This window comes from Saccopteryx bilineata, chromosome 9, assembly GCF_036850765.1.
Source record: "Saccopteryx bilineata isolate mSacBil1 chromosome 9, mSacBil1_pri_phased_curated, whole genome shotgun sequence".
Classification (NCBI taxonomy): Eukaryota; Metazoa; Chordata; class Mammalia; order Chiroptera; family Emballonuridae; genus Saccopteryx; species Saccopteryx bilineata.
Window position 1 is genome coordinate 47,293,226 of NC_089498.1, and position 15,736 is coordinate 47,308,961.

Sequence of the window (15,736 nt, forward strand, 5' to 3'; positions counted from 1 at the left end):
TACTCAGCCATAAGAAATGATGACATCAGATCATTTACAGCAAAATGGTGGGATCTTGATAACATTATAAGGAGTGAAATAAGCAAATCAGAAAAAAACAAGAACTACATGATTCCATACATTGGTGGAACATAAAAATGAGACTAAGAGACATGGACAAGAGTGTGGTGGTTACCAAGGGTGGGGGGGGAGGGAGGACATGGGAGGGAGGGAGGGAGAGAGTTAGGGGGAGGGGGAGGGGCACAGAGAACTAGATAGAGGGTGACGGAGGACAATCTGACTTTGGGCGAGGGGTTTGCAACATAATTTGATGACAAAATAACCTAGACATGTTTTCTTTGAATATATGTACCCTGATTTATTAATGTCATCCCATTACCATTAATAAAAATGTATTAAAAAAAAAAACTGGGGTAGCAATACTTATATCTGACAAAATAGATTTAAAAACAAAGGGTATAGTAAGGGATAAAAAAGATCACTACAAAGAAAGAAAAGATCATTACATAACAATAAAGGGAGCAATCCAAAAGGGAGATGTAACCATTATAAATATCTATGCACCTAATATAGGAGGACCTAAGTATATAAAGCAGACTTTGATGGACATGGAGGCTGAGTTCAACAGCAATACTATAATAGTGGGGGATTTCAATACCCCATTTACATCAGTAGATAGATCCTCAAGAAAAAAAATTAACAAAGAAACAACAGACTTAAAAGACACACTAGATCAAATCAATTTAATAGATATCTTCAGAACCTTTCACTCTAAAGCAGCAGAATATACATTCTTTTCAAGTGCTCATGGTACTTTCTCTAGGATAGAGCACATGTTAGGGCACAAAAGTGGTCTCAACAAATTTAAGAAGATTGAAATCATATCAAGCATATTCTCTGATCACAATGGCATGAAACTAAAAATTAACTACAACAGAAAAAACTGAAAAATACTAAAAAACTTGGAAACTAAATAGCATGTTTTAAAATAATGAATGGGTTACCAATGAGATCAAAGAAGAAATAAAAACACTTCTAGAAATGAATAAAAATGAGCATACAAATAAAAATTCATGGGACACAGCAAAAGCAGTCCTGAGAGGGAAGTTCATAGCATTACAGGCATACCTCAAGAAGCTAGAAAAAAGGTTAAATAAACAAGTTAACCCTGGATCTAAAAGAACTAGAAACAGAACAGCAAGTAAAGCCCAAATGTAGTAGAAGGAAGGAAATAATAAAGATCAGAGTGGAAATAAATGACATAGAGGCTAAAGAAAAAATACAGAGGATCAATAAAACCAAGAGCTGGTTTTATGAAAAGGTAAACAAAATCAATGAACCTTTAACCAGACTCATCAAAAACAAAAAAAAGAGAGAGAGGACTCAAATAAACAAAATTAGAAATGAGAGTGGAGAAATAACAACTGACATAACAGAAATACAAAGGATTGTAAAAAAATACAATGAAGAACTGTATGCCAAAAATTAGACAACCTGGGTGAAATGGACAAATTTCTTGAAGCATAAAATCTTTCAAAAATCAATCTGGAAGAATCAGAAAGCCTAAAGAGACCAATTAAAACAAATGAGATTGAAACAGTTATAAAACTCCCAACAAACAAAATCCCTAGGCCAGATGGTTTTACAGGTGAATTCTACAAATATTCAAAGAACTTACTCCTATCCTTCTCAAGCTATTTCAAAAAATTCAAGAGGAGGGAAGACTTCCAAGCTCCTTTTATGAGGGAGCATAATTCTGATTCCACAATTAGGGTAAAACAGCACAAAAAAAGAAATGTATAGGCCAATATCCCTGATGAATTTAGATGCTAAAATTCTCAACAAAATATTAGCAAATCAAATCCAGCAATACATGAAAAAAATCATACCTCATGATCAAGTGGGATTTATTCTGGGGAGGCAAGGCTGGTACAATATTCGTAAATCAATCAATGTGATTCATCACATAAACAAAAGGAAGGAGATAAACCATATGATAATATCAATAGATGCAGAAAAGGCATTTGATAAAACCCAGCACCCATTTATGATCAAAACTCTCAGCAAAGTGAGAATACAGGGAACATACCTCAATATGATAAAGGCCATCTATGACAAACCCACAGCCAACATCATACTCAATGGACAAATATTAAAATCAATCTCCTTAAGGTCAGGAACAAGGCACGGGTGCCCCCTTTCACCACTCTTATTCAACATAGTTCTAGAAGTCCTAGCCACAGCAATCAGAAAAAAAGAAAAAATAAAAGTCATCCAAATCAGAAAAGAAGAAGTAAAACTAACATTATTTGCTGATGATATGATACTGTATATAGAAAATCTTAAATCTCAGTCAAAAAAGCTGCGAGACCTGGTAAATGAATTCAGCAAGGTGGCAGAATATAAAATTAATACTCAGAAATTAGAGACATTTTTTTTAATAAATTTTTATTAATGGTAATGGGATGACATTAATAAATTAGGGTACATATATTCAAAGAAAACATGTCTAGGTTATTTTGTCATCAAATTATGTTGCAAACCCCTCGCCCAAAGTCAGATTGTCCTCCGTCACCCTCTATCTAGTTCTCTGTGCCCCTCCCCCTCCCCCTAACTCTCTCCCTCCCTCCCTCCCATGTCCTCCCTCCCCCCCCCACCCTTGGTAACCACCACACTCTTGTCCATGTCTCTTAGTCTCATTTTTATGTTCCACCAATGTATGGAATCATGTAGTTCTTGTTTTTTTCTGATTTGCTTATTTCACTCCTTATAATGTTATCAAGATCCCACCATTTTGCTGTAAATGATCTGATGTCATCATTTCTTATGGCTGAGTAGTATTCCATAGTGTATATGTGCCACATCTTCTTTATCCAGTCTTCTATTGAAGGGCTTTTTGGTTGTTTCCATGTCTTGGCCACTGTGAACAGTGCTGCAATGAACATGGGGCTACATGTGTCTTCACGTATCAATGTTTCTGAGGTTTTGGGGTATATACCCAGTAGAGGGATTGCTGGGTCATAAGGTAGTTCTATTTGCAGTTTTTTGAGGAACCACCATACTTTCCTCCATAATGGTTGTACTACTTTACAGTCCCACCAACAGTGAATGAGGGTTCCTTTTTCTCCACAGCCTCTCCAACATTTGCTATTACCCGTCTTGTTGATAATAGCTAATCTAACAGGAGTGAGGTGGTATCTCATTGTAGTTTCGATTTGCATTTCTCTAATAACTAATGAAGCTGAGCATCTTTTCATATATCTGTTGGCCATTTGTATCTCTTCCTGGGAGAAGTGTTTAGAGACATTTTTATACAACAACAATGAACTGTCTGAAAGAGAAATTAAGAAAACAATCCCCTTCACTTTTGCAACAAAAAAAATAAAGTACCTAGAAGTAAATTTCACCAAGGAGATTAAAGACTTGTAATTGGAAAATTATAAAATATTGATAAAAGAAATCAAGGAAGATACAAACAAGTGGAAGCATATATTGTGTTCATGGTTAGGAAGAATAATCATTAAAATGTCTATATTACCCAAAGCAATTTATAAATTCAATGCAATACCAATTAAAATACCAATGACATACTTTAAAGACATAGATCACATATTCCAAAAATTTATATGGAACCAAAAAAGAACACGACTAGCCTCAGCAATCTTGAAAAAGAAAAATAAAGTGGGTGGTATCACACTTCCTGATACCAAGTTATACTACAAGGCCATTGTACTCAAAACAGCCTGGTACTGGCATAAGAACAGGCATATAGATCAATGGAATAGAACAGAGAACCCAGAAATAAACCCACAGCTCTATGGACAATTGATATTTGACAAAGAAGGTAAGGGCATACAATGAAGTAAAGACAGCCTCTTTAACAAATGGTGTTGGAAAAATTGGACAGCTACCTGAAAAAAAAAAAAAAGAAATGACCACCAACTTACACTATTCATAAAAAAACCCTCAAATTAGATAAAAGACTTAAATGTAAACCATAAAACCATAAGCATCTTAGAAGAAAACATAGACAGTAAGCTCTCCGACATCTCTTGCAGCAATATATTTGCTGATTTATGTCCACGGGCAAGTGAAATAAAAGACAAGATAAACAAATGGGACTATATCAAACTAAAAAGCTTTTGCACAGCTAAAGATAATAAGAACAGAATAAAAAGACAAACTACCTAATGGAAGAACATATTTGACAATACATCTGATAAGGGGTTAATAACCAAAATGTATAAAGAACTTGTAAATCTCAACACCAGAAAGACAAACAATCCAATCAAAAAATGGGCAAAAGAAATGAATAGACACTTCTCCAAAGAGGACATACAGATGGCCAATAGGCATATGAAAAAAATGTTCAACATCATTAATCATTAGAGAAATGCAAATTAAAACCACAATGAGATATCACCTCACACCAGTCAGAATGCCACTCATCAACAAAACAACACACGATAGGTGCTGGCGAGGATGTGGAGAAAGGGGAACCCTTCTGCATTGCTGGTGGGAATGCAGACTGGTTCAGCCACTGTGGAAAACAGTATGGAGATTCCTCAAAAAATTGAAAATCAAGCTGCCTTTTGACCCAGCTATCCCACTTTTAGGAATATACCCTAAGAACACCATAGAACTGTTCCAAAAGGAAAAATGCACCCCGATGTTTATGGCAGCATTGTTCACAATAGCGAAGATCTGGAAACAGCCCAAGTGTCTGTCAGAGGATGAGTGTATTAAAAAGCTTTGGTACATATATACTATGGAATACTACTCAGCCATAAGAAATGATGACATCGGATCATTTACAATAACATGGATGGACCTTGATAACATTATACCAAGTGAAATAAGTAAATCAGAAAAAACTAAGAACTATATAAATCCATACATAGATAGGACATAAAAATGAAATTCAGAGACATAGAGAAAAATGTGATGGTAACGGGGCAGGGGGTTTGGGGGGGGTGATGGGGTGAGGTAGGAGAGGGGTTGGAGGAAGGGGAGGGGCACAAAAAAAAACCAGATAGAAGGTGATGGAAGACAATTTGACTTTGGGTGAGGGGTATGCAGCATAATCAAATGTCAAAATAATCTGGAGATGTTTTCTCTGAACATATGTACCCTGATTTATCAATGTCATTGCATTAAATTTAATAATAATTAAAAAATGTATCTCACCAAAAAAAATAGGTGAAGAAAAAAAAATTTAACCAAGGAGATTAAAGACTTGTACTTGGAAAATTATAAAATATTGATAAAAGAAATCAAGGAAGATACAAACAAGTGGAAGCATATATTGTGGTCATGGATAGGAAGAATAAACATCATTAAGATGTCTTATTACCCAAAGCAATTTATAAATTCAATGCAATACCAATTAAAATACCAATAACATACTTCAAAGATATAGAACACATATTCTAAAACTTTATATTAAACCAAAAAAGAACACCAATAGCCTCAGCATTCTTGAAAAAGAAGAATAAAGTGGGTGGTATTACACTTCCTAATATCAAGTTATACTATAAGGGCACTCTACTCAAAACAGCTTGGTACTGGCATAAGAATAGGCATATAGATCAATGGAACAGAACAGAGAACCTAGAAATAAACCCACAGCTCTATGTACAATTGATATTTGACAAAGAAGGTAAGAGGATACAATGGAGTAAAGACAGCCTCTTTAACAAATGGTGTTGGGAAAATTGGACAGCTACCTGAAAAAAATGAAACTAGACTATCAACTTACAACATTCACAAAAGTAAACTCAAAATGGTTAAAAGACTTAAATGTAAGGCATGAAACCATAAGCATCTTAGAAGAAAACATAGGCAGTAAGCTCTCTGACCTCACTCGCAGGAATATATTTGCTGATATATCTCCACGGGCAAGTGAAATAAAAGACAGGATAAACAAATGGGACTATATCAAACTAAAAAGCTTTTGCACAGCTAAAGACAATATGAACAGAATAAAAAGACAAACCACACAATGGGAGAACATATTCTACAATACGTCTGATAAGGGGTTAATAACCAAAATTTATAAAGAACTTGTAAAACTCAACACCACAAAGATAAACAATCCAATCAAAAATGGGCAAAAGAAATGAATAGACACTTCTCCAAAGAGGATATACAGATGGCCATTAGGCAGATGAAAAAATGTTCAATATCACTAATTATTAGAAAAATGCAAATTAAAACCACAATGAGTTATCACCTCACATCAGTCAGAATGACTCTCTTTAACAAAACAACACATAATAAGTGCTGGCAAGGATGTGGATAAAAGGGAACCCTTCTGCATTGCTGGTGTGATTGCAGACTGGTTCAGCCACTGTGGAAAAACAGTATGGAGAATCCTCAAAAAATTAAAAATGGAACTGCCTTTTGACCCAGTCATCCCACTTTTAGGAATATATCCTAAGAACACCAATCACTCATTCAAAAGAAAAAATGCACCCCCATGTTTATGGCAGCATTGTTTACAATAGTCAAGATCTGGAAACAGCCCAAGTGTCTGTCAGTGGACGAGTGGATTAAAAAGAAGTGGTGGCCCTGGCCAGTTGGCTCAGCGATAGAGCGTCGGCCTGGCGTGCGGGGGACCCGGGTTCAATTCCTGGCCAGGGCACATAGGAGAAGCGCCCATTTGCTTCTCCACCCCCGCCCCCTACTCCTTCCTCTCTGTCTCTCTCTCCCCCTCCCGCAGCCAAGGCTCCATTGGAGCAAAGATGGCCCGGGCGCTGGGGATGGCTCCTTGGCCTCTGCCCCAGGCGCTAGAGTGGCTCTGGTCGAGGCAGAGCGACGCCCTGGAGGGGCAGAGCATTGCCCCCTGGTGGGCAGAGCATCGCCCCCTGGTGGGCGTGCCAGGTGGATCCTGGTCGGGCGCATGCGGGAGTCTGTCTGACTGTCTCTCCCCATTTCCAGCTTCAGAAAAATACAAAAAAAAAAAAAAGGGAGTGGTACCTATACACAATAGAATACTATGGGGCCATGAAAAAGAAGGAAATCTTACCTTTTGTGTCAACATGAATGGACCTGGAAACTTTTATGTTAAGTGAAGTAAGCCAGGCAGAGAAAGAAAAATATCATATGACCTCACTCATTTGAGGAATCCAATGAACAATGTGAACTGAGGAACGGAGTAGAGGCAGAGGTAGGATCAAAGGGACCAGAGGAAAAGTGGACAGAGGGATAGGCGATGAGAGGATGGGATCAAAGAAGGAAGAGATTGGTGAAATTATATACACATAACACAGTGTTATAGAGAGCAGAAAAGCAAATCCTGGAGGGAAGGGGAGAGGGCAATGAGGGGAGGGGAGGAAGGCAATGTTGAGGGTAACACGGGGGTGGGGAGGATGTATTCAGTGGGATACTTCAATCTATGTAAACATGATAAATTAAAATCAATAAAAAATAAATAGAGTCATGGGGGTGGAGGGTGAGGATGCTATATCAATGGGACACTTGAATTCATGTACACACAATAAATTTTAAAAAGACTTTTAAAAAAATAAAAAGCCTGTATTGGATAAGACTAAAAAAAAATTTAAAAGAGTACATAGATTTCAGGTAAACATTTCTATAGCATTTGAACTGTTGATTATGTTGTATACCCTTCACCCAAAGCCAAATCATTTTCTGTCACCTTATATTTGTTCCTCTTTATTTCCTCACCCCATCCCCTCCACCAGGTAACCACTTAACTTTTATCTATGTCCAGAAGTCTCAGTTTTACATCTCACCTAATGAAATCATGTAGTTCTTAGCTTTTTTTGATTTACTTATTTCACTCAGTATAATGTTCTCAAGGTCCATCTATGTTGTTGTAAATGGCAATATATCAACATTTCTTATGGCTGAGTAGTACTCCATTGTATATATGTACCACATCTTCCTTATCCAATCCTCTACCAAAGGACACTTTTGTTGTTTCCATGTCTAGGCCACTGCAAATAACGCTGTGATGAACATGGGGTGCATGTGTCTTTACATACCAATGTTTGGTCAATATATTTTCATATGCTTATTATATAAATATTTTCCTTGATGAGGTGTCTGTTTATATCACTTGCCCATTTTAAAATTGGATTGTTTGTTTTCTTATTGTTGACTTTTAAGAGGTTTTGTATAACCAAAGTTTTCACAGCATTCACCAAAGTGATTCCCACACCCAGTTCACTAAGAGGTCTAGCTCCTGTTCTCCTGTCTCATTCTGATCAGACCCCATTTTATTTGGTGGGGATGTGATGGATGCCCTGGCATTTAGAGTGTGCATGAATGGGCAAGTGTATGTAGTGAAGCCAGCTAAGCTGCCTGTCATAACTCGGAAAAAATCCTTGGACAGCTCTGTTCATATTGTATAATAATATACTAAGTTGTCATTTTTCCTTTAAGGAAAGGGAAAGGTTTGCCTCTTAAAACCTACCCAAAGGACAATGGGCTATGTACAGCCATGCCTGCACATATCTGTGTTCAGTAATTGGTGAGCACTTTTTTTTTCTTTTTAAGTGAGAGGAGGGAAGATAGTGAGACAAACTCCTGCATACACCCAGACTGGGGTCAACCAGGTAATCCCTGTCTGGGGCCATGCTCAGTGGAGCTATTTTTAGTGACTGAAGCTGAAACTCAGATAACCCAGCTATCCTCAGAGCCCGGGCCAACTCTTGAACAAATCCAGCTACTGGCTGTGAGAGGGGAAGAGGGAAAAAAGAAATAGAGAAAGGAGGAGAGAAGCAGATGGTTGCTTCTCTTGTATGCCCTGAGTAGGAATCCAACCCCGGACATCCATAGGCTGGGCGGACGCTCTTTCCACTGAGCAAACCAGCCACGGTGGTGGCTCTTACTGTGTTCTGTGGGATCTCAGGTAGAGACTTAAACTTTCTGACCTTCAGCTTTGTAACCAGTAAAATGCTTATGAACACCATTCTGGTCGCGTAGGTTGTAAGCATTACGGGAGGTGAAAGTGCAACGCTTTTAGCAAAAAGCTGGCACAGAGAATTTTCTCAATAAAAAATAGCTTCTGTTATTATTATCATTCACCGTATAGTGTAAGGTTTTTCTTCCCCTCCTCCCAGCTATGAAGGATTTATCTCTCTAATAATGTGAACAGACAGCCCTTCTGTTTCTCCTTCATCTTCTATTTATCTTGCACCTTCCTTTCCTCCAACCCAGCCCCATCATTAGCCCCACTACTCCAGCGAGCCTCTCCCTCCAGGCCCTCTAAGGCCCCGCCCTCTCCATTTGCTCCTCCCACTAGCTCTGCGCAGTGGCAGCTCTGGTTCAGCGGGGCAGGAAGCTCATGGTGTAAGTTGGTGGGATGGTGGCAAAGCCCACGAGTTTGGGAGACACATCGATGTCCTGGGGTGACTGAGAGGACTTGAAGCAGAAGTTCTGCAAGATGATGGTGAAGAAGAGAAACAGTTCCATTCTAGCCAGTCCTTCTCCCAAGCAGTACCGCTTTCCTGAAAAGACAGGGCGAGAAAGACAGGAGTGAAACTTGCTCTCACCGCCACCTGTCTCTTCTCCCGATGCCCAGCTGTATTCTCCCAGGGAGGAGGGGGTGGAATATGGTGGCTTGAGAGACGTTCAGAGAAGTCTCTAATCCTCTCTGAGCCTCAGTTTCCCTTGTACATGGGATGGAGGGGAATACCATACCAGGCTGTAGCAATGGGAATGTTAAATGACCCTTTCTCCCAAACACCCAATATGGCCACTGTGCTATCATCTCCTTCTCAGGAATCTGAAGAATTTAACTGACCTTTGACAAGTCTCTGACTCACTATGGGCCTTGCTTTTTACCATCCCTGAAATGGGTACAGTCACTACTCTTCTTTTTTTCTAAGCTTAAGATCTTAGTAGTTGTGGGGATTGCAGTTGGTTGGCTGTAGGGAGGATCATTAGAGGAACTTTCAAATTGGAGGATGATACTACGCTACACTTCAGAGAAAGGAGCTGGGATGATAGAGGTTCCTGTTGGTGTGACTGGTGACTTGGCAACAGACAGTGGTCTCTTACCAATGGAGAAGGGCACAAAAGCATCATTCTTCTTAAACTGCCTCTTCTCGTCTAGGAAATGCTGGGGGTTGAAATCTCTGGGGCTGGAGAAGAACTGGGGGTCTTTTAGCACAGAGCCCAGCATAGGAAACACTTCAATGCCCTGTTGGGGAGAAGAAAGGGCATTTGATACAGTGGAGGGAGAAAGGGTACGCTGAAAGTGCACAGGTTTAAAGGGAGGATTCGGATGCTCTAGGTGAGAAGGAGTGGGAGGCAGGAGAGGCAGGGTCCTCTCTGAGGGAGGAACGTACAGGGGCATGACATCTACATTCCTGAGACAGGAAGTTTGGGGAACATGGGGTCTGTGTCTCCTCAGGCAGAAGGCTTGAGGAACAAGGGGTTCATGTCTCTAAAGAAGGATGTTTGGGGAACTTGTGAGCTGTGTCCCTGAGGCAGGAAGTCTTGAGGAAGTGAGGTTCATGTCTCTTGAGACAGGAGTTTTGGGGGACATGGGGTTCATATTCCCTGAGCAAGAGGCTTTGGGAAGGTATGAATTTTGAGTGTCTCTGAAGGGACACATGATGGAGTAAGTCTTTGGTTGGGGTAGTGGGACGGGCTGAGAAGATTCTCAGTAAGATGGGGTGCTGGGTAACAGGGAGCAGGTTAGAGGTCCAGCTAAGTTGAGCAAAAGCAGCACCTTGGGGAGGAGGAAATCCCGAAACTTGGTGTCCTTGGTGACTCTGCGGGCCAATCCCATGGGGATCATGTCTCCGAATCTTTGGATCTCGTGGATCACTGCCTCTGTGTAGGGCATCTTGGCGTGGTCTTCAAACTTGGGCTGACGGTTCTTGCCAATCACCCGGTCAATCTCCTCATGGACCTTGGCTGGGGAATAAGGGGGAATATTTTTAGGTATGTAGGGGTCTTGGCGCATGGATGATATTCCATACATGTATAACTGGATGTACTACATGCATGACATCCATGTGTGACATACTGTAGGTCATTCAAAACAGTTTGGTCCTAAGCATTTTTGGTGCAGGGTCCTGTTAACCTGGTTGCACCAGATTTGGGGGGAAGTTCTGAGGGAGGAGTGGAGGGGCAGGTAATAGGCACTCAGTGGGCTCAATGCAACCGTCATTTACCAGTCAGTTCAGATATCTTTAATATTTAAACAGCTGATGAATCTTGGCAGGTGCCTATTAGCTGAATATCATCACCTCAGCTCTGGTTAGCAGTGTGTGTCTGAGGGTCCAGGGATTTGAGAGAAGTGCGAACATTGCACTGGCTCAGAGGAATTTTGAGGGTCTGTGGCCCTCACTTCCTTGCTCCCTCTAGGCTTACCCTCCACATCTGGGTGCTTCATGAGCAGCAGAAAGCCATAACGCAGGGTTGTGCTGACTGTCTCGGTACCCGCAAAGAAAAGGTTAAGTGCTGTCATCACCAGGTTCTTCACATTGAACTCTGTGTTGGGGTTCTTCTGTTCCTGCAAGGAGAGACTGCTTCAGCCAAGCCCACTCCCCCATGCTCTCAAGGTCTTTCTGGGGTTTTCCCTATACCCATCTCTTGTAGATCAGACCAAAATTAGGAAAAGGTACCTAATTCTGGCAGGCCTTTGCCCCAGCTCCTGGCTCTGCACCAAATATTGTTTTCACATTCTTTAGCCAGCAGATTATCTGTCCTTTAATTATCAGCTTAGTTGTCACTTTTTAATTTTGGAAATACTTAGAAGTGGATGAAGAAGAGAGAGACAGTGAGTGCGAAGGACAGAGAGAACATGATAGAATATGTCAGAGAGCTGAGGAGACATATTTTCTGACACATAGACAGAATTTTAAGTAACAGCATCCTATTCTTTCAGTAAAAATCTTGTTGAAGCCACTTCATCATCCTTTTACCTTGAACTTCATATTCCATAAAGTCCCATCTCCTTTCTTCAGAGAAAGGAGATCCACATTCAGATTGGGACAGGGACCCTCCAAGGTCATACAGTAAAGCCAGGTCAACTGTTCACACCAGCATTTCTGATATGAAAGGTAAGAGTATGGTATCTGTATATACTGGCCTTAGAGTCTGAGAGACCTGTGTCTGAGCTAGGTTCAACTGCTTTCTCACTGTGTGACCTCAGGCATAGCTGTTATACACTCTTGGCCTCAGTTACCTCATTGTTAAAATTGAAGTCATAGTAGAGCCTCCTCCAAGAACTGGTGTGAGTGTTAAATAGGTGATTATGGTAAAGTTCTTAAAATAGAGCCTGGTGCTCAATACTGTTATAGATGTGCTTCTTATTATGATTTGTACACACAAGTTCTGCCCCATGGGTAAGGGCTTAGTAGACACAACACTGATGGTCAATTATAATTTAGGTTGTGATGATTAATATGATGGAAGGGAGTAATCTGAATGAGCTTCTGTTCTTCCCTACTTCCAGCACGATTTCCCTCTTTTTGGCCTGGGACCTCTCTGCACTGGCTGCTGACATGTACCTCCTGCATATGAATGAGGAAGGAGTCAATGAAGTTCCGAGGTGAGTTTGGATCCAGTGTACGTTGATTCTGCTCCACCTTCTTGGTTATAAAATCCTCCAGTGCCTTCAGCTCCTTAAATGCCTGTTGCTGTGGTCCTGGCAAGTGTTTCATCACATAGTAGAACATCTCATAGAGCTGAGGGTGGGAGAGAAGAAGGGAAGAGGACAGCTGTTGGTGGACATCACCTGATGGGAGTGGGAACTGTCTCAGGCAAGGGAAGCACTGGTTAAAGGCACCTGTCCAGGTGTTTAGGTATTTAGATGGGTCTGTATGGAAATAGATGTCTTAGTTTTCATGAGTTAAGTATGAGGGCCCCAGTCCAAAATATTAGATGAGATGGATTGGGACACTTATCCAGATTTATTTATTTCCTTCTTTTTCTTTCAATTCTTTTCCTTTCCCTTCCTTTTCTTTCCCTTTCTTCTCCTTTCTATACCTTCCTTTCCTTTTCTTGTCCTTCCCATCCTCTCCCTTGCCTTCCCTTCCCTTTGTTTTGTTTCCCTTCCTTCCCTTTCTTTCTCTGTGGCGGGAGTTTTAGTTGAGATATTTAGGTATTGGAGCCTGAATATTGGGCACCTGTCTTGGGTTCCTGCACAACTGCTGAGTTGCCCAAATGAGAAAGCTGGTTTTAGGAGACTCTGTGTGGAGGAAGATAGGAGTTTGGGGCACCTGTGTCTGTGCAGGGGAGCAGATGTGGCAAGGTCACAGTGGAGCCATATTGGGACCGGTTACCTGTCCCGTGGGTGTAGCTGTGAACTGAAAGCTTCCCAGCATCATGCTCAGCATTGACAAGAACTCTTTGTCCTCATAGTCAAAGCGATCTCCAAACACAATGGAGCTGATGACATTGGAGACGGTTCGGCTCAAGAAGAAGGTAGGATCAATGGAGGCACCTGGGAGGTGGAGTGGGGTAGGTTGGGGAGAGAAGGGATTTAAGGGAGATTCCAATTGGTGGTCTGATGGCAGTTTGAGAATTCTATGAACGCCTTCCCACAGCCTAGTTTCCTTCCCAAACCAGAAAGCGCATTTCAATGCAGGGTTTATATTGCTTTCTACTCTGGAGTCCCCAGCTCACCGCATGTGCTCCGAAGGGCCTCGATGAGGAAGCCTGCTTCCTCCTGGATGCGCTCCTGGATGCCTCGCTTGCCCATGCCGAAGTCCCGCAGCGTGGCAATGGAGAACCGACGGAGCTGCTTAGCACGTTCTCCATTGCTGAACACCACACCTGGGGAAGGAGTATAGGAGTTGAGAATGAGCAGAGAGGGGCAGGTCGAGAGGGAGTAGACTTGAAGAGAGAGAGAGAGAGAGAGAGAGAGAGAGAGAGAGAGAGAAGACACTCAGAGTCAGAGAAATACAGAAAGAGACAGAGAACAGATGAAAGAAAATTAGAAGGAAAGGATCAAGACAGATGCACAGAGAAACAGAGATGCAGGAACACTCACATGAAGAGAAAGAGAAAGAGATAGAGGAGGGAAAGAGGAGAGAGAGAGAGATATGGGGACCTAGGAGGTGGAAGTAAAAATTGGAAAGGATTTTTAAACAGAGCAGGGAAGAGAAAAAAATACATACAGAGACACAAAGAGGGTCTGTAGAGAGGAGGACTGTTACCAGGAGATGGTGGCATAGGGATTTTGAAGCAGAAACAATGTGAGATTTTAAGACAGAGAAAAAAGAAAGGCAGGGAAAGGGAGAGAGAAACATGGAAAGTACTAAAGCTGAGAAGGAGAAAAAGATAAAAAGACACATGGAGAGAGAGGAAAAGGGCACCAAAGCAAAAATCCCAAGAGCTTCTAAGAGATACAGAGAAAGAAGAGATGTCTAACGAGAGAGAACTGGGAAATAGGCAGAGTGAAGCAGGGAGATGCAGAAACACTAAGACAAGCTAAAGAGGACAAGGGGTAAACAGGGATGGGGACAGAGGAGACCGAGGAAGGACCCCTCTACAACCTGAGTGAGTGGGTGATTTGGGAGATGAATGCTGGGGAAACTGAGGCCATCAAATATGCTGGACAACAAATATGCTTTTCCTACTCAGGGTTCTCCTCACCATGTTCTTTGCTGATCCAGTCAAAGGTGGCCTGCATGCCTCGCCCACTGAATTCCTCTGCGTGGTCCAACAGAGCCTCCTTCACAGCTTCATATCCACACAGCACCACAACTGGCCGTCGGCCCAGGTAGACCGTGAACACTGGACCATAGCATTCACTGATCTGATGGAGGAGGTGGAGGTGGAGGTAGTGTGAGGGTGCAGCCCCAACTCTGAACTGGCTCTGTACTCAGACCTCACGGGCTGGGATTCATTTTTTCCAGACTCTGACAATCAAGGGACTAAACATCCTAAGATCTGATTTTTCTTGGCTAAGAACCTGATGCTAAAACTAAAACTCTCCCCCTACCTAAGATTTCCATCCAACCTTGCCAACACCTTGCCACAATGATCTAGAGCCACCTTACCACCCATCTCTATGCTTTGTATTACCTTCATAAGGGAGTTGTACATCTGCTCTGTGTTCAGCTGCAGGTAGTTCCCGATGAAGGGCAATGCAGGGGGACCAGGTGGCAGCTTTTTCCAGAACGTCCTTTGCCGCCAGACAGACATCAAGACCGTTATAGTCAGGCAGGCCAGCAAAGCCACCAGAAGCAGCCCTGAGACCATCATGATGGTACTAACAGTGACGGTCGGATGGTGATTGCTGGAATGGTTTGCCTTTATACTACTTGGAAGGGAAGGGCAGATTTTGTAACTGTCTCATTTCACCTGATTATGTAACAGTCCTGATTATATAAGTGTCTCATTTCACCTCCCAATTACACCCTGAGCCTTGCTCACACCCACCTTGGGATGTAGCCAGCAACAGAGGAAGAAGAGACTCCAGGGCAGATGAGTAGGAAGTGGGCCCAGGACTGAATTTGTGGCCTCTCCCGAGGAGCCACTTCAGGGCTGTGGACTTGGAAGAACAGTAGACAAATTTCAGAACTAAAGATTCTGAAATATTTATAGAAGTGAGCCCCTGAGCTTTAGAGTTAATGTTTAAGAGACCCGAAAATTGTGGATTTTGTGGTTTCAGTATAAAAAAAAACAAAGATTTGGGGGCATTGCAATGAGATAGGTTGTGAAGCTGTGGATTTGGAGGTCTTTTACATAAGAGAGACATAGGTTTCTAGGTCTCAGAATGGGAGATTCCAGGGAATGGATTTGA

The 15,736-nt window shown here is 41.6% G+C and overlaps 1 protein-coding gene across 2 annotated transcripts; it reads right to left on the reverse strand.

Moving 5' to 3' along the window:
- Positions 1–7,646: 7,646 nt before the first annotated feature.
- Positions 7,647–15,245, reverse strand: LOC136313253 (cytochrome P450 2A13-like). 2 transcript variants are annotated; one of them, XM_066243449.1, is made up of 9 exons: positions 15,016–15,245; positions 14,584–14,746; positions 13,612–13,761; positions 13,269–13,429; positions 12,495–12,671; positions 11,422–11,494; positions 10,706–10,893; positions 10,030–10,171; positions 7,647–9,476 (listed from the first exon to the last, which is right to left on the reverse strand). In XM_066243449.1, exons 1-9 carry the CDS (start codon positions 15,193–15,195, stop codon positions 9,295–9,297), a joined length of 1,416 nt encoding a protein of 471 aa, XP_066099546.1. In that variant the 5' UTR covers positions 15,196–15,245; the 3' UTR covers positions 7,647–9,294. The 2 variants fall into 2 exon arrangements, with proteins under 2 accessions (XP_066099546.1, XP_066099545.1); XM_066243448.1 differs by having other exon boundaries at positions 7,654–9,476; positions 11,353–11,494.
- Positions 15,246–15,736: the final 491 nt, after the last annotated feature.

Bases quoted from the DNA above. Each gene is read 5' to 3' on its own strand.
- LOC136313253 (XM_066243448.1), bottom strand. From the start codon at position 15,195: ATGATGGTCTCAGGGCTGCTTCTGGTGGCTTTGCTGGCCTGCCTGACT. The intron at 11,495-12,494 runs GTACATGTCAGC...CTCTCCTTGCAG, and splicing joins TCCTCATTCATATGCAGGAG to GAACAGAAGAACCCCAACAC. The intron at 9,477-10,029 runs GTAAGAGACCAC...CTGTCTTTTCAG, and splicing joins TTTTGTGCCCTTCTCCATTG to GAAAGCGGTACTGCTTGGGA.